Genomic DNA, 20,830 nt, shown 5'->3' with positions numbered 1-20,830 from the left:
AAGAAGATGTGGGTAGGAGTTTATTAATTAATTTATTTATTTTTGCTGTGTTGGGTCTTCGTTTCTGTGTGAGGGCTTTCTCCAGTTGTGGCAAGCGGGGGCTACTCTTCATCATGGTGCGCGGGCCTCTCACTATCGCGGCCTCTCTTGTTGCGGAGCACAGGCTCCAGACGCGCAGGCTCAGCAGTTGTGGCTCATGGGCCCAGTTGCTCTGCGGCATGTGGGATCCTCCTGGACCAGGGCTCGAACCCGCGTCCCCTGCATTAGCAGGCGGACTCTCAACCACTGCGCCACCAGGGAAGCCCTGCTCTTAAACTTTTAAGCGTGCAGTATAGTGTCGTTAACCGTAGGTACACTGTCGTACAGCAGGTCTCTAGAACTTGCTCATCCTGCATAATTGAGACTTTGTGCTCATTGATGAGCAGTTCCTCTTGTCTGCCCTCCTGCCCCCACCCCCCTGGTAACCAGCACTCTACTCGCTGATTCTGTGAGTTTGACTGTTTTGGGGTCTCTCATGTAAGTGGAGTCACACAGTACGTGTCCTTCTGTGATTGGCTTATTTCACTGAGCATCATGTCTTCAGGGGTCACCCGTGTTGTTGCATGTTGCAGGATTTCCTTCTTGATTTAATGCTGGATGATGTTCCATTGTGTTATAAACCAGATTTTCTTTATTCATTCATCCGTCAAGAGACCTTTAGTTTGATTCCACATCTTGGATATTATGACTAGTGCTGCAGTGAACACTGGGGTGCTAATATTTCTTGGAGATCCTGATTTCAATTCTTTTGGATAAACACCAAGAAGTGGAATTGCTGGATCATAAGGTAGTTCTATTTTTAGTTTTTTTTTTGTTTTTTAATAATTCTGTCAAATTGTTATCTGAGTTTCTATTTTTTTATTATTATTATTATTTTTTATTTATTTATTTATTTATTTATTTATTTTTGCTGTGTTGGGTCTTCGTTTCTGTGCGAGGGCTTTCTCCAGTTGCGGCAAGCGGGGGCCACTCTTCATCGCGGTGCGCGGGCTTCTCACTATCGCAGCCTCTCCCGTTTTGGAGCACAGGCTCCAGACGCGCAGGCTCAGTGGTTGTGGCTCACGGGCCCAGTTGCTCCGTGGCATGTGGGATCTTCCCAGACCAGGGCTCGAACCCGTGTCCCCTGCATTGGCAGGCAGATTCTCAACCACTGCGCCACCAGGGAAGCCCTATTTTTAGTTTTTTGAGGAACCTCCGTACTGTTTTACACAGTGGCTGCACCAGTTTGCATTCCTACCAGCAGCGCATAAGGGCTCTGATTTTTCCACATCCTCACCAATGCTTGTTGACTCTGGTCTTTTTAATGAAGCCATTCTGACAGGTGTGGGGTGGTAGCTCCTTGTGATTTTGACTTGCATTTCCCTGATGATTAGGTATGTTGAGAACCTTTTCATGCTCCTCTGGCTGGCCGTCTACTTTGGAGACATATCTATTCAAGTCTTCAGCACATTTTTAATAGGGTTATTAGTGGTTTGTTTTCTTTGTTTTTTGTGTTTTGCTTTTGAGTTGTAGGAGTTCCTTATGTGTATTGGGAAATTCACCCCTTATCTGATATGTGGTTTGCAAATGTTTTCTCCCATTCTGTGGGTTGCCTTTTTATTCTGTTAATGGTTTCCTTTGCTGCACAGAAGCCTTTCCGTTTGATGGAACCCCACTTGTCTACTTGTGTTTTTATTGCCTGTGCCTTTGGTGTCATGTCCCTGAAATCGTCGTCCCTACTCGGTGCTTGCCTGGATGGGTGGGCCAGGCCACCGCGCCTTGTTTGTGCCCCACGGTACGGCAGGGCTGGCTGGTGGCACGTCCTCAGCGCTGACCTCACTAGGACCCAACACCAGAGCTCCACTTGGCAGTAGCTGGTGGATTGTTTTTCCGTGGAGGCCTGTCTGTCCCGTTGAGTTCTGGGCGGAATCGAGAAGGGCAATAAGTGTTGAAAACAAGATGGAGCTAGGCTCTGACGAGCAGATTCATCCTTTTTTGACGACATAAAGCTCTTGGTGCGTGCATGTGTGTGTGTAATTCAACCAGCGAGGAGAACGGATGAGAGGAACAAGATAAGCAGTGAAAACAAGGAGACGCGTCTGAAGCCCGTCCCTCCCCAGGAGCAGGACAGAGGGAGGTCATGTTGTCTGTGGACAAAAGTGAAGTTACGTCAGGGAGACAACAAACTGCGGGCGCACGGAGGACGTGGGGAAGGGAGCCCGAGGCCCGTGGGGCACGGACGAGGCTGAGGCCGCAGCCCTCCCAACACTTCCTCACCAGCCCTGCCACTGATACGGCCCCTCGGCTTTTCCCGCGGGCCTGATGGCCAAGACCCCCGGCACGACGGTCACTGCAACAGCCGGAGTCCCTGAGCTGCTCCGGGCGCCGCCGGCAAGCCCTCCAGGCAGGATGAAGAGCCTGGGGACAGCGCCGTCCTCGCAAGATGCTCACAGACGCCTGCCTTGCTCCCCGGAATCAGCCAGTAAGAGGCACAGCCCAGCGTCACCCGCAGACAGACCGAGTTACCTCTGAGTGGTTTGATTTGCTTGTCAGTGGATCTCTGCTCACCTGTCAGAGCACCTGGCAGGTGTGGTCAGGGACCCTCCGGTGTGAGGATGCTCTCAGAATGCACTGCCCACAGACGGGCTTGCTGCCGGGATGAGGAACCGTGCCAGAGAGACACGGACTGGCATTTAGATGGAGGAATCGCCCGGAGCTCTGCTCGCCGCACCCGCCCCTCGGCCTCCCCAGGAGGCTGGTGAGGATGGCGCGGTGGCTTCTGTCACATTGCAGGTGATTCGGACACCAGGTCCTGGATGCTGGCGGCTGGGGCCCGGGAGACGCGGCAGGAAGGGCTTGAGATGGGCGGAGCTGACCTCGCAGGCTGCCATCGAGGGAGGCAGGCGGCCCCCACGTGCCCAGTGTCCCCTGGAAAGGGAGTGCCATGGGCCCTCTACCCCAGGCGGCCGTCCCCCAGGGTGGGATGGGATTGGAGGGCCGGGAAGGGCCTAGCTCCGTGCCGCCGCCTGGGACCCCCTCCTGCCTCGCTCCGCAGGGGACACCAGCTCCCCTGCCCACCGCCCGGCCCCAGACACGGCCAGGCAGCCTCCGTGAGTGGGGTCGTTTGTGGGTTTTCTAACGGTATCTCTGAGTCTTCCAGCAATGCCCGCGATCCCTGCCTCCTGACGCTGCCTTAGCCCCCGTCTTCCGCCTCTTGCTATGATGAGGTAGCACCTAGCTGCCCTTGTCCGATCACCACCCCAAGCAGCTGCGCCTCTGCTTGTTTCCTCTGGTAGTTACGTTCCTGACTTAAGACGCCCGCCCTCGTCTCTCCTGCTCTTGAGTTCGGGGGGTGATTCCCGTTGCTTGTCCGAACGGTCACAGCCGCTCTGTTCTCTGATTCTCAAAGAGAAGATGTGAAAAGAAGCCATTTACCAGAGTCTTCTTCCAGCGTGGCCTCGGGCGGTCCTTCCTGTGAGGGTTTGTAGGCGATGTGCCTCTAACAGGTTATGGATCTGAATCCAGTTCCCAGCCTGACGCTGGCAGGCTGACAAATCGTGGTGGGTTTTTTGAGCGCCCGCGGTTCTCACGCACAGCGGCAGGTTCAGCGTGACTCCTGGTCTCTGTCTTGGCAGCCAGGAGCCCCTCTCCACGGCCAGCTTCACCATGGCGGGCCTGGTTCCGGACCTGCAGCACATCCTCTTCTGGATGTCCAACTCGGTTGAGCTTCTGTACTTTATCCAGCAGAAGTGCCCACTGTACATGCAGAGCCTGGAGGAGGACCTGGACGTCACAGGTACGTCCGTGCTGCTGCTCCCAGGTGGTGAGCGTCCCCGGGCCGGCTCAGGGGAGAGGTGGCCCCCAGAGCAGAGATGGGTGTGTGTCGGGGGCGTCCCCCAAGCGGGAGGTGACCTGCTGGTCGGGCTAACCCAGTGCCTCTCATCCGTGACGCGTCGGCGCTCTCTGTCCCCGTCATTTCACGCAGCCCCACTGTGTTCCGCCTTGGGGGGGCCCGGGAGACACAGGTTACTCACTGCATTCTCTCAGCCCTTGGCCGCCAGCCCCTCCAGAATGCACCACAATCTCAGAAAGGAGGTGCGTTGCTCGTGAGAGTTACGAGACTGTGCGACGCGTGTTGACTTCAGAGAGTAAAACGTAGGAAAACGTTCCTCGTAGAGCTGATGCAACGCAGCGTAAAGCACTGAAAACGCTCAGTGAGAGAGAGTGACTCTGACTGGGGCGGTCTAGGAGGGCTTCACGGAGAAGGTGGCGTTCGGCCAGGCCCTGAGGGGGTGTGAGATGTCAGCTGGCGTGTGTCTGATGGGGCTGTGGTGGGTCCTGGCACGGAGCCGGGACGGAGCAGCGGGGCTGCGTGGAGTGGGACCGGGCGTGGCGGCCGGGGACCAGGGCCTGGTTTCACCCCATGCGGCCTCGCTCTGCTCTGGGAGGACAGAGCCGCCCGCTCCGCTCCTCCCATCCGAGCGGGTGTGCGGCCCCGCCCCGGGGGCCTGGCTGCCTCGGGGAGCCGCGGGGAGGCCGCGTGGCAGGAAGGGCACGGCTGTGTCTCCCGGGACAGGGGCTCACAGTCGGCCTGAGGTCCTGGGCCCTGCTGGTCCCCCTGATGCCGACCGGCTAGGTTCCTAGGGGGAGGGGCCTGTGGTGGCTGCCGGCGCGCGGTCTGGTCTGCCCGGGGAGCCGGCTGCGGAGACGGGGTGGCGGGGCCGAGGCCCTGGGGCGTCCCGGCCAGGCCTGGGGAGACGGGGTCCGCCTACCTTCCTCTAGTCAGTTGTGGTTTCTGAGTCTTTTCTCCCCCCGGCTTCCCAGGGAAGGGGCGGTGGGGACTGTCTTGGGCTCCCAGGGCCTCCGTGGATACGTGGCAGTAGCAGTGTCTCCCCTGTGCCCCAGAGGTCATTCGTTGCAGGCCCGCTGGCCTGTCGCTCCCTCCCTTGTCCCCTTGGGCAGACATTGTGAACACCGTCCAGTAGGCCCCCAGGATGGGGCAGCTGCTGTCTGTCCACCGGGCCTGGGCTGGAGGCAGACTGTCACCCACCTTTCCCCCGAGCGTGACGCGAGGACCACACCTCCCGAGGCTTCCTGTCACCTCTCTCCCCAGACCCTGCTGGGCTCCTTTCGGGGGGCTGGGGGGTGCCTCCAGCCGCCCAGGACGAGACCGCAGCGCTCAACGGGCCCTGAGTGGAGGGGACTCTTGTGCACGCGGTGTCGGCCGGTGAGCACCCGGCCTCTGGCTGGTCCTTCCGTGCGGAAGCCAGGAGGCCGGCACAGGTCGGGAGACGGCACCCCGTCATCCCGACTTTGGGCACAGAGCTCACAGGCGAGTCCTGCCGTTGCCCCCCCTTGTCTGGACATATTTCAGACACTGTGTTGAGAGGCTGCAGGCCTGGGGTTAGCGTGTCCTTCACAGGGACCCTGAGTCAGGCTGATTTTCATGAAAAAAGCTGCTGGGGGGCTCTGCTCTTAGGAAGATATTCTTGGTCCAAGGCCCAGATGTCGTGTAGCCCAGTTGACGTTGGAAGAGTGAGCATGTGGACAGCTGGGGTTCCACCTCTGCCCGCCCCGGGGACCACAAGGGCTGGGGAAGCCACAGCAGGGCCTGAGCGTTCCGGAAACAGTGTCCGGGGCGGTGCAGGCTCTGGAGAGCTCAGAGGAAAAAACCATCAGCCAGGGGTCGAAGGAAAGGTCAGAGTTGGCGTGTTTGGCCTCCTGACCTTCATCAGGAAATATCTGTGGGAAGAATTCTAAAAAGAGATGTCATGTCCTGAAAACGGGAAAAAGAGCTTTTTCTTCCCCAAACAACCTTTTCTGTCTGAAGCTCTTATCCAGGAAGCCCATTCACATGGGAAGATAAAAGATTAGCCCATCAGGGGGGATGTTTATTTTATTCATTTAAAATTCTCCTGAAAGGCCAGGGGGCCGTCCTCAGTCCTGGGGCCTCGGGAGGGAGCGGGGACGAGGCCTGGGTCCTCTGACAGGCGTGTGCGGGCGTCAGCTGAGTCGGAAACCCCAGCAGAGCCTGCGCCACGGCTAGGAGGGTTTCAGGGGATTTCTGCGGCGTCTGCTGGGAGCCGCCCGTGGTTTTGCTCTGTGGGTCCCCAGCCTCCTCCCTCTGTCCGTCCCCTCCTCCTTCTCTCCAGAGCCACCGGGCCCACATGAGGGGTGTTGGTCTCCTTCTCAGACAAGCTGGTGCCGTCAGAGCCTGCGGCCCCTGCAGTCACCTGACTGGCTTCTCCCCCAAAGCCCAGGGAGGCTGCAGGGAGCAGCCAGACCCTGCCGGGCTCCCAAATGAGACCCTGCAGGCCAGGCTCCGGGAAGGGCCCTGGGGAGGCCCCGCAGGCCTCCGGCTTCCTGGTCGGGAGGGTTCTGGGGTGTGAGCCCTGGGGGGTCAGGGAGCCCCGAACCCTTGATGGCGCATGCTGGCGTCTGCAGGGCGGGTCTCTGATGGACGCGCACGCTGTTTCCGTTGGCCCAGTAGCCGGGCAGCCCTGTCCCTGTGCTCCTGGGAGGCCCAGCTTAGCGCTCAGGGCGATTCCTGGCCTCCCTCCCTCCCTGAAAGGAGGTTCCCAGACTTGGGGCCCACTCTGTGCATTAAGCAGAAGGCCGCACAGGCCGGGCAGTGCAGGGGAGCCCTGCTGCCGGCCTCTGTCCTCGTCAGGAGAAGCGAGGGGCTGAGCCAGCGAAGGGCGCAGGCAGGCGTCCTGTCCGGTCCCTCCCCAAGTGCCACGGGGGCCGCTGGCACCAGGCACCTCATGCCTCCCGGGTTCGGGAAGGCCCCTCGGGATGGCCCCTCCCTGTTGGGCCCCTGGTTTTGGGGACCCCGTGGCCAGCTTGGCCTCTTGGCCGTACAGGAGCCCCACCCAGGGGGAGGGAGTCACGTGGCATCGCTCACACCCCCCCAGTCCCAGCCACAGCCGCAGCCCCCTGGCCGCTGCCCAGCCTCGGAGGCCCATCCCCTGGCCCGTTGTCCCAAGTGCCTGTCCCCCGAGGTGCTGAGTGCCCAGGGTCTCCGCTCTGTGCCTGAGACACGGCAGCATCTCCCCTGGGGGGCGCTAGTCGGGGGTAACGGGGCACGAGGGCCATCTGGGCTTCTCGGGAAAGTGTCGTGATGGTCTCCTTAGGACCTCTGGCCAGGTGTCCTTTGACCTGTGTCCCGAGTGAGAAGTGACTTGCGGGCCAGGATGTGCCATCGCTGGGCACTTGGTCCTGACCTGTATCCGGAAGCTACTAGCGCGCGAGTGTCTGCCGTGCTTGGTATCGAGTCGGTGTCCATGGGCTTGGAAGCTCAGCGCCTGGGGTCCTGGCCACCTCAGCCAGCACCCCGGGACCCCTGGGCCTGGGGGCCCCGTGGCTTTGCTTTGTCACATTTTCCAAACCTAAGAGGAGGGTGCGGGGCGGAGCCCTCAGGAGGCATCAGGTGGGGGTTTGACGTCGCGGCGGTTCCAGGAAGTTTCTGCCCAAGTCCCCCCTCCCCCGGCCCTGCAGTGACGGCGCCACGTCCCCCCGCAGGCTCGAAGGAGTCCCTGTTCTCCTGCACCCTCACGGCCAGTGAGGAGGCCATGGCAGTGCTGGAGGAGGTCGTCCTGTACGCCTTCCAGCAGTGCGTGTACTACGTCTCCAAGGTACGGCCTCTGCGTGCGCGCTTTCCTGGGGGACCTGGGTGCCGGCCCGGCCGCCTCTGCCCGCCGTGGCTCTCGTCGAGCGAGTCCTCTGCCCCGGCGCGGGGCCAGCGAGCGAGAGAGACGGGGCCGGCTGCTCTGGGGAGGCGGCTCGGACGGCGGGACAGCCGTGCGGCGGTCCTGGCTGCCGTGGCCCCGGCTCCCCTGCCCGCACCGTCCCGCACGCTGGTGGGGGCAGCCGTGCGGCCACGTCTCGGGACTCAGAGCCGAGCGGGGGACTCCGGGGCTCTGCCGTGTCCTTGGGTCAGCGGGGCTCCCTTGCCCCCCTCCGTCCAGTAAATCCCTTCTGATACAATAAGAGGGCGAAGCCCCTGCCCCCAGGGCCCTCTGGGTGCCGTGCGGCCCCTGTGCTGGGGCCCCTGCAGCCCGTGTCGTCCGCGCCTTCGCTGGGAGCTTTACTGACCCCCCCTCCCCGCCGCGGCTCCCGCTGGGGCGCCCGGCGCTCACACGTGGGTCGCTGACACACGTGGTCCGGCCGAGGCAGGAGCGGGATGGGTCAGGCCCGGGGCCCCTGCCCACAGCAGCCGGTGTTCTCCTCTCGCCCCCAGTCCCTGTACGTGTGCCTCCCGGCCCTGCTGGAATGCCCCCCCTTCCAGCTGGAGTGCCGTGAGAGCTGGAGCTCGGCCCCTCAGCTGCCCGAGGAGCTGCACCGCGTCGTGTCCATCTACCAGGCCACCCTGGACCTCCTGCGGCCGCTGCAGGTGCACCCCGAGATCGCCGCCCAGGTGCTGGCCTACCTCTTTTTCTTCTCCGGCACGCTGCTCTTCAACCAGCTCCTGGACAAGGGTGAGGGTCAGGGCCGGGCAGCCCGCAGGGCCGCTGAGCGTGTCCTCCCGGAGGCCGGCGGGCTGAGCCGTGCTGCTCCGTGAGGTCTGGGCAGGTGCCGCGGGGGGAGGACGTGCTGCAGAGCCTGTCCCTGTGGGAGCGGGAGCCACCCCTCCGGCCTTTCCTGGTTCATTTTATCCCCACGAGGCCTGGGGCCCCCGTGAGCGAGGAGGCAGCAGGCTCAGGGAAGTGACGTGGCCTTTGACCCCGCCTCACTGCCACCCAGCCCTCCTCCATCGCCCTGCCCAGCGCTCAGGGCCGAGGCAGTGCTGAGGCGTGGGGCAGGGAGAGCGGAGCCTGGACCACGGCCCTCTGCGCTTGGGGTCGAGTGGCTGTCACCGCCCCTCTGTGCCCTGCCACCTTCACCTCCCACCTCCATACCCACCCACCCATGCCCAGAGAGGGGTCTGGAAGCAGGTAGTTGTCTTAGAAAGTGACGTAAGGTCTCCCGTCTGTCCAGAGGCCTGCCGGGGCAGGGTTGGGGGGCGGGAGGAGGACAGGGCTAGGGCCCAGTGGGCCTGGCTCCCTCGGGGGCGGGCGGGCAGCGTACCTGCCCTGTGAGGGCTGCCCGACATCACCCTCTTTCCCTCCCTCAATTCCCAGGGCCCTCTCTGAGTTGCTTCCACTGGCCCAGAGGCGTCCAGGCCTGTGCCCGCCTGCAGCAGCTCCTGGAGTGGACAAGGAGCGCCGGCTTTGGCGAGGCTGGAGAGCGCTTCTTCCGGAAGCTTTCCTGCACGCTCAACCTGCTGGCCACGCCCAGTGCCCAGCTCGTCCAGGTGGGAGGGGTGCAGAGGGCGGGGGGCAGCGGGCGCAGGGGGGATGGGGCGGCGCCCTGCATGGTCGCCCTGGGGTCAGCAGCTTGCAGACCAGGAGGGGCTCAGTGGGCTTGCAGTGGCTTAGTCCACAGCTGTTCCCACCTGCAGGCAGGATAACGGCCCCAGGATGTCTGTGTCTAGTCTCTGACCTGCAGCTGTGGCCACAGGGGGCCCTGCTGATGTGGGGAGGTCACCCCGGGGCACCTGGTGGCCCCGTCTAAGCACACGAGTCCTTAAAACTGGGAAAATATTTGCAAACGATGAGGCCCACAAGGGCTTTATTTCCAAAATCTACAAACAACTCATACGGCTCGATATCAAAAAACAAACAACACAATAAAAAAAATGGGCAAAAGACCTAAACAGACATTTCTCCAAAGAAGACGTACAGATGGCCGAAAGGCACATGAAAAGATGCTCAGCACTGGGCTTCCCTGGTGGCGCAGTGGTTGAGAGTCCGCCTGCGGATGCAGGGGACATGGGTTCGTGCCCCGGTCTGGGAGGATCCCACATGCCGCGGAGCAGCTGGGCCCGTGAGCCATGGCCGCTGAGCCTGCGCGTCCGGAGCCTGTGCTCCACAACGGGAGACGCCACAACAGCGAGAGGCCCGCATACCGCAAAAAAAAAAAAAAATTAAAAATTAAAAAAAGATGCTCAGCACTGCTGATTATCAGAGAAATGCAAAGTGAAACTACAATGAGGTATCACCTCACACCGGTTGGAATGGCTGTCGTTAAAAAGCCTACAAACAACAAATGCTGGAGACGGCGTGGGCAGAAGGGACCCCTCCTGCACTGTTGGTGGGAAGGTAAACTGTGCGGCCACTACGGAGAGCAGCATGGAGGCTCCTCAGAAAACTACAGATAGAGCTACCATACGACCCAGCAATCCCACTCCTGGGCACATATCCAGAGAAAACTCTAATTCGAAAAGACACATGCACCCCCAATGTTCATAGCAGCACTATTCACAACAGCCAAGACACGGAGGCAACCTAAATGCCCATCGACAGACGACTGGCTTAAGGAGATGTGGTACATATATACAATGGAATATTACTCAGCCATAAAAAAGAATGAAATAATGCTATTTGCAGCAATATGGATGGACCTAGAGATTGTCACACTAGGTGAAGTAAGTCAGAAAGAGGTGAAAGACAAATACCATATGATATGACTTCTGTGTGAAATCTAAAAATATGATACAAATGAATTTATTTACAAAACAGACTCACAGGTACAGAAAACAAACTTAGGGTTACCGGAGGGGAAAGGCGGGGAGAGATAAATTAGGAATCTGGGATTAACAGATACAAACTACTACACATAAAACAGGTCAACAACAAGGTCCTCCTCTACAGCACAGGGAACTATATTCAATATCCCATGATCAACCATACTGGAAAAGAATCTGAAGCAGGATCATATATATATATAATGACTTTACTGTAGACCAGTAACTAACAGAACATTGTAAATCAACTATACTTCAATAAAAGGAAAAAGAGGGACGCAGAAGAGTGGGTCAGAGAGACAGGAAACAACGAGGCAGAGGGCTGGCTCTGAGGTGGAGGGCGGGGCCACGGGGCACGGGGTACGGCGGCCTCCAGGAGTTGGGAATGGCCCTCGGCTGGAGGCCAGCACAGGAACGGGACCTCAGTCCTACAACCACAGGGAAACGGATCCTGCCCTGGAGCTGCCAGAAGGAACACAGCCCTGCAACTCTTGATTCTAGCCCGTACGACCTGTGCTGGACGTCCGGCCCCCAGAACTGTAAGACTGTGCGCTTGTGTTGATCTCACTGCTACCTTTGTGGTCATTTGTTAGAACAGCAGCAGGAAACAGACACCAGCTCACCTGCCTCCCTCACCTGCTGTGCGACATGGTTGTCACAGGTAATCAGCGAGACCAAGCTACCCAGGCCCTTTCCTGCCGGGCAGTGACACGGAACCCGCCCAGGTGATAGCCAGCGTGTTTGCAGGGTGGCCCCATGGACTCTGCTTCCCACGCCCTGGGGAGCTGCTCCGTGTTTGAACCACGTAGGGGAACGGCTGCCCTGTCTGCCTCCAGGTGAGGTCCCAGCCGACGTGAGCGCGGCCAGGAAGCCCCACACGGCAGTGACAGCGTCCGCAGCCACAGCCACCACGGGCAGCCGCGAGCCACTGCGTGGAGCTCAGACTTGGGCAGAGCATCCGCCTACGGAGGGGAAGACGAGATGGGGTCCCCCCTCGGGCGCTGCTGTGCACACTGCTCTTGCCCTGGGCCTGGCGCACAGGCGTGTGCCCTGGTGAACAGTTAACCACAGGAGTCCCCAACCCCCAGGCCACGGACCAGTAGCGGTCCGTGGCCTGATAGGAACCGGGCCGCACAGCAGGAGTTGAGCGGTGGGTGGGCGAGTGAAGCTCCAGCTGTGTTTACAGCCGCTCCCCATCGCCCGCGTTACCGCCTGAGCTCCGCCTCCTGTCGGACCGGCGGCGGCATCAGATTCTCACAGGAGCGCGAACCCTACTGTGAACCGCGCGTGCGGGGGATCCAGGTGGCGCGCTCCTTACGAGAGTCTAATGCCTGACGATCTGAGGTGGTGAAGCTAGGGCTGGGCAGGGGCTGCAAATGCAGATCGTCAGCAGCAGAGAGGTGTGACTGGCCAGAGACCATGATAAATCCGTTGCTTGCAGACTCATAGCAAAACCCTGTCAGTGAGTGGCAAGTGACAGTTAGCTCAGGGCTCCCACCGTTTCTGCAGTAGGGTGAGTCGTATAATTATTTCATGACACGTGACAGTGTAATAATAATGGAAATACAGTGCACAATAAATGTAATGCGCTTGAATCATCCCCAACCATCCCCCCGGCACCCAGTCCGTGGGAAACGCGTCTTCCACGAAACCGGTCCCTGGTGCCAGAAACGTTGGGGACCGCTGAGTTACCACGCTGGGTGGTTCAAGTTTGCATGGTTTTCTGTGGTTTTCTGTGGTGTCTGTACTTCAGTACAAATTGCCCGGCAAGGAAGGAGCAGCAGTGCACTGGCTCCTCGGCTGGGAGCTGCCCGCATCTTACTCTGGCAGAAGACTGGGGTCTATTTCTAGAGCATTTAAGACTGAGGTCTCCAGGCTGGGACACGGGATCTCATCCTGAAGGAGGGAGCATCCCGGCGGCAGAGCTCCCATCGCGTGCTGGAGCCCCGCGCTCTCGCCCACTGGGCCCGGGCCTGCGCCCTGCAAGCAGGGGGCGGCCAACTTGGCAGGGCTGGCGGTCAGCGACAGCCCAGCAGGACGGAGGATGCTGACACTGGGCCTCCACAGCCAACCAGCCAGAAGAGGGAGAGAGAGGCAGGGAGTGAGGCAAAGAGGCCTCAGGCCGCAGTTTGCCACCCTCAAAACGGACTATTCAGGGAGAAGAAACTTACTTAAAAAACCACTTGTATCCTCATAAAGATAAGGGAAGATACAGTATCCATAACATAATAACAGGATGCTATAAATAAGAGAACAAAAAGAATTCTTGGAAGTTAAAACTATGACAGCAGAGATGAAAAGTTCAGTAGCAGGGTTGGAAGATAAAGTCCGGGAAATCACCCAGAAAGCAGAGCCAGCAAGATGGAAGAGGTGTTTGCTCCTGCTGGGTGACAGCTCCGCGCCGTTGGGGAGCCCGCCGACACCAGCCTCGGAGAAAGCACAGGCGTGGCGAAGCGTGGCTTCTAGGACGAAGGTCAAAACCACCTCCGGGCAGACGAGGCTGTCCTGCGCTGGCATGTGTTTGGGTGCAGGTGTCAGGAAGAGGCCTCTCCGCACCCTCTTCCCCACGTAGCTTAGGATGTTGTCTGTCCCTGCAGTGTAGACCCTCGACAACACCGCCCAGGCCTCTTGATGTGGGCAGTCAAATCAAACGTGGTAGAAACGGAGAGGAAGGAAGAAAGAAGGAAATTAAGGGACCAGTCAAGTGAGGCCCCGCATCCGAGCAGCATGAGGCCAGAGAGGGCAGGGCAAACAGGGAGTGAAGACAAACCAAGACAGTTCCCCGGCCCGCTCGACCCAAGTGTCCACGCTGCAGATGCAGCCGGTGGGTGAAAAGCACAGTGGCTGAAACAGACCCGTGACAAGACCCGCTCGCAGGATCGCAGAGACGCCGCTGAGCTTCCAGAGAAGGAGGGCAGCTCGGGTCCTGGAGGTCGGCGGTCAGGATGGTTTCCGACTTCTCAGGAGCGAACGCAGGCGCTGCCTCCCCAATTCCCTACGAGGCCGACTCCAGCCTGGAGTCCTGATGCCTGATGGCGGGGACAGTGGCCTGAGGACGCTCTCCCGTGTCAGGCCCCCGGCGCCCCCCTAGCACAGGCCTCCCTGGGAAGCTCCTCGAGAGCAGAAGGAAGGGGTTCCAGGAAGCAAGACAGAGGGAGACCGTGACTCGGTGACCTGAGTGCACCTTCTCCTACGGCTGCTGTTTGTCTTCCTCCAGTGCGCCTGCCCTGCCCCCGGCTCCCAGGCCAGTCTCGTGTGGCACCTAATGCTACAGTTGTGCCTTCTTGCAGGTCTTTGACCTGCTTGATTCCTTTCACACGGTACGAGGCAGGGGTCCTGTCTCACGGCCCCCTCATCCCCCAGTAGCCTTGCCCCATTTCTCAGCCCCTCGAGGTGGTGTGACAGGGCTTGTCCGGTGGGCAGGGTACTTGGCGCGGTGCCTGCTGGCCTCTCCTGGGAATGCCCCCCCCGCCCCCTGACCCGGCTCTCACCCTGGACGCCCACAGGCATGGGGTGAGCTGCCCTCTGCACCGGCCTTGACCTTGGCCTCGCTGACCTCGCTGTCCCGCACGGACGCCCCAGGGCGGAGCGTGTGCTGGCACGGGGAGCCCTGGGCCCCTGCCACCAGAGCTCCCAGGAGGCAGGCCCTCCCTGGGGGGCGGGCTGGGCCCCCGGCCTTTGACCAGGAGCTCCTTCTCATCAGCAGATGAGCTGGGCGAACCTGCGGGCCGCGTTCCCTGCCCTGAGCCCCGCGCAGCTGCACCGCCTGCTGACCCAGTACCAGCTAGCCTCGGCCATGGGCCCCATGAGCGCCTGGGAGCCGGGTGCCCAGGACAGCCCCGCAGCCTTCAAGTCAGGTGAGGAGGCCTCTCCTCCGGGTGGAGCTCGGAACTCGGGCGTGGCCCAGGGGCTCCTTGACCCCCAGGTCCCTGGGTCCCCAGGTGGGGGACAGGGCAGGACACCCGAGGAGGAAGACGACCCAGGGCGGAGGCTCCCCTTTGCCCGCAGGCGGGAGCGGGGGGCGTGGGGCCCAAGTGCCGAATGGTGGCGCCGGGGCTTCATCCTGGGTGCTCGCTGGGACTCAGGAGGCGTGAGAGCGCCGTACGGGCTTGTGCGGCCCCTCCCGTGTCCCCGGGGTCCCACGGCGTCAGGCGGGGGTGGCCGGGCAGCTGCCTCCTGGCTGGGGGTCACGCCGCCCTCGCCCCCGCAGAGGAGGTCCTGGAGTCCTATGAAAACCCCCCACCCATCGTTTTGCCGAGCGAGGGCTTCCAGGTGGATCTGGAGGCCGACTGCCTGGATGACAGCCTCCACCAGCACCTCCTCTACATCCGCCACTTCCTGTGGAGCCTGCGGAGCAAGCCCAGCCCCAGCAGCAGGCCCGCGCAGCCAGAGTGTCTCCAGGTACTGGGGTGGACGCGGGAGCGGGGGCTCCCGAGGCCGCGGAGGCTTGGGGGGCCCCTCTGTCCTCCCAGCACGTCGGGCTGCTCGGTGCTGAGTTCTGTCCCCCCTCCCCCAGGGCCCGCACCACACCAGCCCCGAGGGCCACCCTGAGGACCAGAGCCGCCCCCTGGCTTCCAGGGACCCCAGTAGGGGAGCCCGTGAGGCCGGCCCGGAGCACCCTCCTCCTTCCGCGGGGGACCCCCAGGCACAGGGCCCTCTGGGAAGGCCGCCAGGCCGCGTGAGCCGCAGGGGGCCCCAGGCCGGGGACCCACATGGGGACCCCTCATGCCTGCTCACGCCCCCCGGCACCCCGCTCAGCCTGGAGCCTGCTGTCCCCGACTGGCCAGAAGCCAGCAGTGCCTGCGGGGAAGTGCTTCTGGAAGGGAGGAGGAACGGGCCGAGCGGCCCGAGGTGTGCAGCCCCGGAAGGTGAGCCCCGAGCCAGGCCCGCGCCCGCACCCCAGTCCTGGCCCTGCTGGCGCCTGGGCAGCTGCCTCGGGGTCCTTCCCCTGCGGGGTCCTGGTGTCACGTCTGGCCCGGGCTGTCAGAGTTGCCCACGAATGCCTGTTGCCCTGGACACAGGACAGGCTCCTGGGGCAGCTGGGGAGGGCACCGCATGGCTCAGGCCCGGGCAGCTGGGGACTCGGAGAGTCACTCCGCCCGCGGGAGAGGAAGGATGGCCCCATGACGTGTGTTGAGCCCAAGAGCCGATGTGAGGCCAGCGGAATCGGGGGGGTGGGGGGTGAGGGAGCCGGAGCCCTGGGCGTGTGGGCACTGGGCTGGCGGGCAACAAAGGGCAAGCATCCCCCAGCCCCGCCCGGCCCCCGGCGAGTCCTCAGTGATCTTGCCAAGCTTAGAGGGTGCCCTGAGGGCAGGGGTCACTGGGACTGAGCTGGGCCTGAGGCAGGACACCTCTCAGCGACCTGGGTGGCGCCCCGGCAGGGCGCCACGACTGACCTCGTGGGGAGAGAGAGGGCGCAGGACCCTCAGGGTGGGGAGCAGCAGGGCCCAGCTGAGAAGAGCCCCAGCTCCGGAGGGGGCCCTGGGAGCAGGAGCCGACACGACAGGTGTGGGGGCATCACTGAGAAGTGTGCTGGGAGAGGGCAGGCGGAGGGAAAGCAGAGCCCCCTTCTCAACCTTCTGGAAGCAACCGGCCTCTGAGAGGGGCCGGTGTCCCGGGGCAGCACAGGGTGGCCTGACCCCCAGCACCCTGATGGTGGTCCGGTTCTGGCTGTTCCCCTTCTGCCCTGACGGGCATCTTGCTGGACCTCTGTGAGCACGTGTCCCTTTGGAGCAGCCAAGCCAGGATGTCCCTGGGTCCGGACTTCTGGGCAGGCGCAGGGCCCCAGGGCAGAGTCTGGACAGAGGACTGAGCTGCCAGCCCCTGACCTCACCCCGCTGCACTCTTCTCTCCCGCCCAGGAGACTGTGCGGCTCCGGCGGCTGAGCCCCCTCCGGCCCCCTCCAGCCACAGCTCCAGCACGGACGACTTCTGCTACATGTTCGTGGTGGAGCTAGAACGAGGCCCCTCTGGGCTGGGCATGGGCCTGATCGACGGGATGGTGAGTGATCCGCCCCGCCGCTTCCTGCAGGCCCCCAGGCTCCTCCTCTTTCCCAGAGACGGGCCCACAGCTGGGGAGGTCACAGGCAGGCGGCGGGCGGAGGCCCACGGCCCTGGGGACCAGGGGCTGGTGGGGGCGTCTCCTGGGATTTGTGGGAAGGGAAAGGGCCTGAGCAGCAGCTGCTTCCACCGCCTGCACCCTCAGACCTCGGGGCGTCTGTCCTGGGCCTGCAGGGACTCTGATGGCGTCCAGCGCTGTCCTTGAAGACACACTGATGACCATACAGTGAGCCCTACCGGGCCAGGCCGGGGGAGGGGCGGAGGTGTCCCTGCCTGGAGACCCCTGTGCGTGAGGGGCCCACGGAGCCCTGAGGCTTCCGCTTCTCCCCTAGCACACGCCCCTGGGCGCCCCAGGGCTCTACATCCAGACCCTGCTCCCGGGGAGCCCCGCAGCGTCCGACGGGCGGCTGTCGCTGGGAGACCGCATCCTGGAGGTGAACGGCAGCAGCCTGGTGGGCGTCAGCTACCTGAGGTACCGCGCCCTGCCCCCCGCGCCCTCCCCCACCCCTCAGCCTGTGGGAGGCCACGTCCACCCTTGCGACGTTGGAGCTGAGTAAATGGAGGCACAGCCGTCTGGCCTGGCTCCCCATGGCCACCTCCCACCCTTCCTTCCCCCACATTGGTCCTCCGATGACACACCAGTCCCCACAGGGGCTCAGGCACCTTGGGGTGGGGCAGGCTCTGGACCAGGCTGCGAGAGCGCAGGCTCCGTGGTCCCGAAGCTCTGTCACAGCACGGGGGGCTCAGGGTTGCTGACTGTAACTGTCCACTTGGGTGACAGCTGGTGGGTGGGGGGTTGGGTCGCCCCCCGGCAACTCCAGGAGGCTCTGCCCGCTGGACCGGCAGTGAGTCCTCACCCGGAGGGCTCTTTACACCGTCCCCGTCCCTTCTCTGCTTTCAGAGCCGTGGATCTGATCCGACACGGAGGAAAGAAGGTGCGGTTTCTGGTTGCCAAGTCAGACGTGGAAACGGCCAAGAAGATCCGCTTCCGCACGCCCCCTCCCTAGGCGCTGTGCAGGGACGGCCCGAGCACCTACACCTGCGGCTCCCAGGTTACGGCCCCTTCTGCCAGGCTGTTCGGTGTGGCTGTGTCACCCACAGGACACTAGCCGCAGTCCCTAGTGTACATTTTATTTTATTGATACGACAGATAACACTAAGTTGTGATGCTTGTCGCAGAGCCTTTATGTTTGAAGATTTGAGTGTTAAAGTATAGATTCAATAAACTATCTTTCGTATTGTAGAGGGTGGTGGGGCGTGGAGTCTGGGTGGGCACCGTGCTGGCCCCCTAGAAGGGCTGCTGGAGGTGGGGCGGTGCCCTCAGAGGAACTGCTCCCTCCCTGCCAGCGCGGGAGAGACCCCGGGGGGACACGGGGCTCGCTGGGGTGCCGGGGTGGCTCTAACTCGCTCCTCACCTGCCCTCCACCCTGCCCGCAAACAAGGAGCAGTGGGGGAGACGCAGACAGCCCCCGGCCGCCGAGGGAAAGGGCCAGAGCCACCCCCCGTCAGGGGGCTGTGCCCTCGGTGATGCCACACTCAGCACGGTCCCAAAGAAAGGGTCTGGAACCCCGCAGAAGGTTATAAAGTGAGTCTTGACCCACTGTGGGTATCCAGGCTTCCTCCCCCGGACTCAACCCCCCCATGTCCTCTCTGGTCGCTAAAGCCACGGCTGGGCCCTAATACCAGGCTGGCCGGTCCCAGGCTCTCAGTCTGCGGCCCGGCTGGTGTCCACCTGGTGGCCGTCGCTTCACCCTGGTGGGGGGCCCGCCTCCTGCACCAGCCGCTGACCGTGCGCAGGGCCGTGTTGGTGTCACGGTGGCAGCGGGCGCGGGCACCTCCCGGCTGGGTGTCCTCGGCGGGTTCGGCAGTGTCCGCCTCCCTGGGCTGGGGTCCTCCTCTTTGACAGGAACAGAGACTCTGGGGACGAGAGGGTCCCGGCCAGGCAGCTGCAGACACACCCCTTACGTGGAAAGGGGTCTCGTGGAGGGACCAGTGGCCGGAAGGTGTGTCCCAGGCACTGGGCCTCGGGCAGCTGTGGGCGCAGAAGAGAGTGCAGGTGGGGGCCCGGCCCTGCGGGCGCTCAGTACCAGGTGTCCGGATTCCACCTGTCCTGAAGCAGTTCCCAAAACGCTGGATGAAATGTACTTTAAAAAGTCAGTTAAAATGTGCAATTGAACCCCCCAAAATTCTGAAAGCCCTAAACTGAAGGTCACAAGTTCAGGGAGGCTGGCAGCTGACCCGAGGCCTGCCGAGCACCACCCCACCCCCGCCCCCCGCGGAGCTGCAAGGAGTGGGGGGGACCCCGTGTACCGCAGAGTTCCCGCAGGGAAGGGCTGGGACCCCGGGGAAGGGGGAAAACCTCCGAGCTCCGCTTCTCTCTGGCAGGGAGCGGGTGGTGAGAGCCCTCCGAGCCCTCTGCAGGGAAGGACACGCTTCGTTCCCGGGATGTTCTTTGAGGTCAGCACTGTGATTGTCCCCATTTTGCAGACGAGGAAAGTGGAGCACAATGGGACTGTCATTTTCTACATCAGTCGGCCAGCGCTGTAAATGCTGTGAGGACAACCCGACAGAACCCAACCTCTGGAAGCAGCCACCCTCGTCCGCCCTCGGCGCGGCTGCAGTGGGCGCCGGGCCCAGGTGAGTGCGCCCTGCTCGCGCGCCATCCTCCGGGCCGCAGCCCAGCCTGCGTCCTCACGGCCTCCGAGGCCCCGGCGGCTCTGCCGCTTAGGCTGACACGCCTGGGACAGCCCGGCCCCACCGGATTTGAACTCGCGTCGTTGGACTGGACTCTCAGCCACCACAGAAGTCTACCCTGCAGAGACCATGGTAAGGGAACGTTTCCAGAGCGGCCTTGGCTCCGTGTGAAGCAGGGAAAAAAGTCCCCCCCAAATCCGTATTCTCAAACTGGTTCGTAGGCATGTTTGAGACCCAAACTTGCAATATCTGAACGAACGACGTGAAAAAACGGAAAGCTGAGCATTAATTGGCATCTTGGCAAATTGAAAAAAGGCATTTTCTCTAGGTGTCACATCCTCAACCCTGGCATCCCCGGACCCGAGTCCGGAGGGCCAGGCAGGGCCGGGCGGGCCGGGCGGGCCGGGCGGGCCGGGCGGGCCGGGCCGGGCCTCGCAGGGCTGGGTTGGTCCCATCCTGGGAGGGTCAGGTGTCCCTTGGCACGTCCCGCACCGGTGCCCCACGGCTGTGCTCCGCGCACCACCTGTCGCTTCTCGGAAAGCATCCTGGGGCCGGGACGCCAGCCAGAGGCGTCCGCCCCTGCGGCGCCCGCCCGGCCCCCATCAGCCTCCTCGGCGGCGGGCGTTTCTTAGGGCGTCTGGGGGTCAAAACCGGCCGGGGGCGGAGGCACCGGACCGCAGGAGCGGGGCCGGAGCCTGGGGGCGTGGCTAGGAGTGTGGCCGGAGTTGGGGCGTGGCGGTGCCCGCGAGGGGCGGGGCCGGAGCCTGGGGGCGTGGCTAGGAGCAGGCCTGGATGTGGGGCGCGGCGGGCTGGGACTTTCGGAGCAGCAGCACCACCTGGTGGCCGAGCCCCGCCAGGCGTCCGGGGAGCTGGGGCACAGCCTTGGGGGTTGGTTTACAAGCGGGGCGGGGACTGACTTGAACAGAACGGTGGTAGAAAGCGCTTGACAGGAGGGAGTATGTGTCTCCCCCCACTTGGTGTAAGAGCAAAGCGCACCCGGACTTGCTCCCAGTAAGGCTTCTGGAGGCAGGTAGCGTGGTCACTGGGAGCACTCTGCTGGGTGCCCTGCCCTTCCTCCTGCTCGTAGGAGGCTGCAGGTCTGCAAAGGTGACAGCACCTCCAGCCCGCCCAGCAGGGGCCCCAGAGCCCCAGCCTTATCGCCTTCAACTTACTCAGGAGCGGGAGAAGGTGTAAAAAACGTCACTGAGCAAAACCATTTCCCCAGTGGCAGCTGCCACCTCGGGGAGGTTGACACTGCTTCCTTTCTGACTGACTGCATGCGTTTGTTAGTGATCTGTGGTTTCTGTACCATCTGGGACGTGGGCTGAACGCGGCTCGGCCCTGACACAAGGGGCTTAGGTGAGAAGGCAGGGCACCAGGTGAAGGCCCCTCCCAGCCCCAGGGCCAGCTCTCCCAGCCCAGCAGCACTGCGTCCCCTGGACTCCGCAGCAGCTACGGGGCTGCCTGTGGGGCTCCCTGGTTCCTGGGTGGAGGG

The 20,830-nt window shown here is 62.5% G+C and overlaps 1 protein-coding gene across 1 annotated transcript in view; it reads left to right on the top strand.

Moving 5' to 3' along the window:
* The window catches only part of RADIL (Rap associating with DIL domain), a gene marked incomplete at both ends in the record, with an annotated part of 57,987 nt that extends 40,339 nt beyond the window's left edge, over nt 1-17,648 (top strand). The window contains 10 exons of the mRNA XM_079718468.1: nt 3,654-3,814; nt 7,540-7,652; nt 8,258-8,495; nt 9,138-9,310; nt 14,289-14,439; nt 14,793-14,983; nt 15,099-15,450; nt 16,443-16,582; nt 16,974-17,113; nt 17,543-17,648. Coding sequence (XP_079574594.1) covers nt 3,654-3,814; nt 7,540-7,652; nt 8,258-8,495; nt 9,138-9,310; nt 14,289-14,439; nt 14,793-14,983; nt 15,099-15,450; nt 16,443-16,582; nt 16,974-17,113; nt 17,543-17,648 — 1,765 coding nt within the window. The remainder of the gene's footprint in view (nt 1-3,653; nt 3,815-7,539; nt 7,653-8,257; nt 8,496-9,137; nt 9,311-14,288; nt 14,440-14,792; nt 14,984-15,098; nt 15,451-16,442; nt 16,583-16,973; nt 17,114-17,542) is intronic.
* Between the last annotated feature and the right edge of the window lie 3,182 nt (nt 17,649-20,830).

This window comes from Hyperoodon ampullatus (genome assembly GCF_949752795.1).
Source record: "Hyperoodon ampullatus genome assembly, chromosome: 14".
NCBI classification, from domain to species: domain Eukaryota; kingdom Metazoa; phylum Chordata; class Mammalia; order Artiodactyla; family Ziphiidae; genus Hyperoodon; species Hyperoodon ampullatus.
Note: the sequence above shows the minus strand (reverse complement) of the source record. Positions and strands in the feature narration are given on the sequence as shown.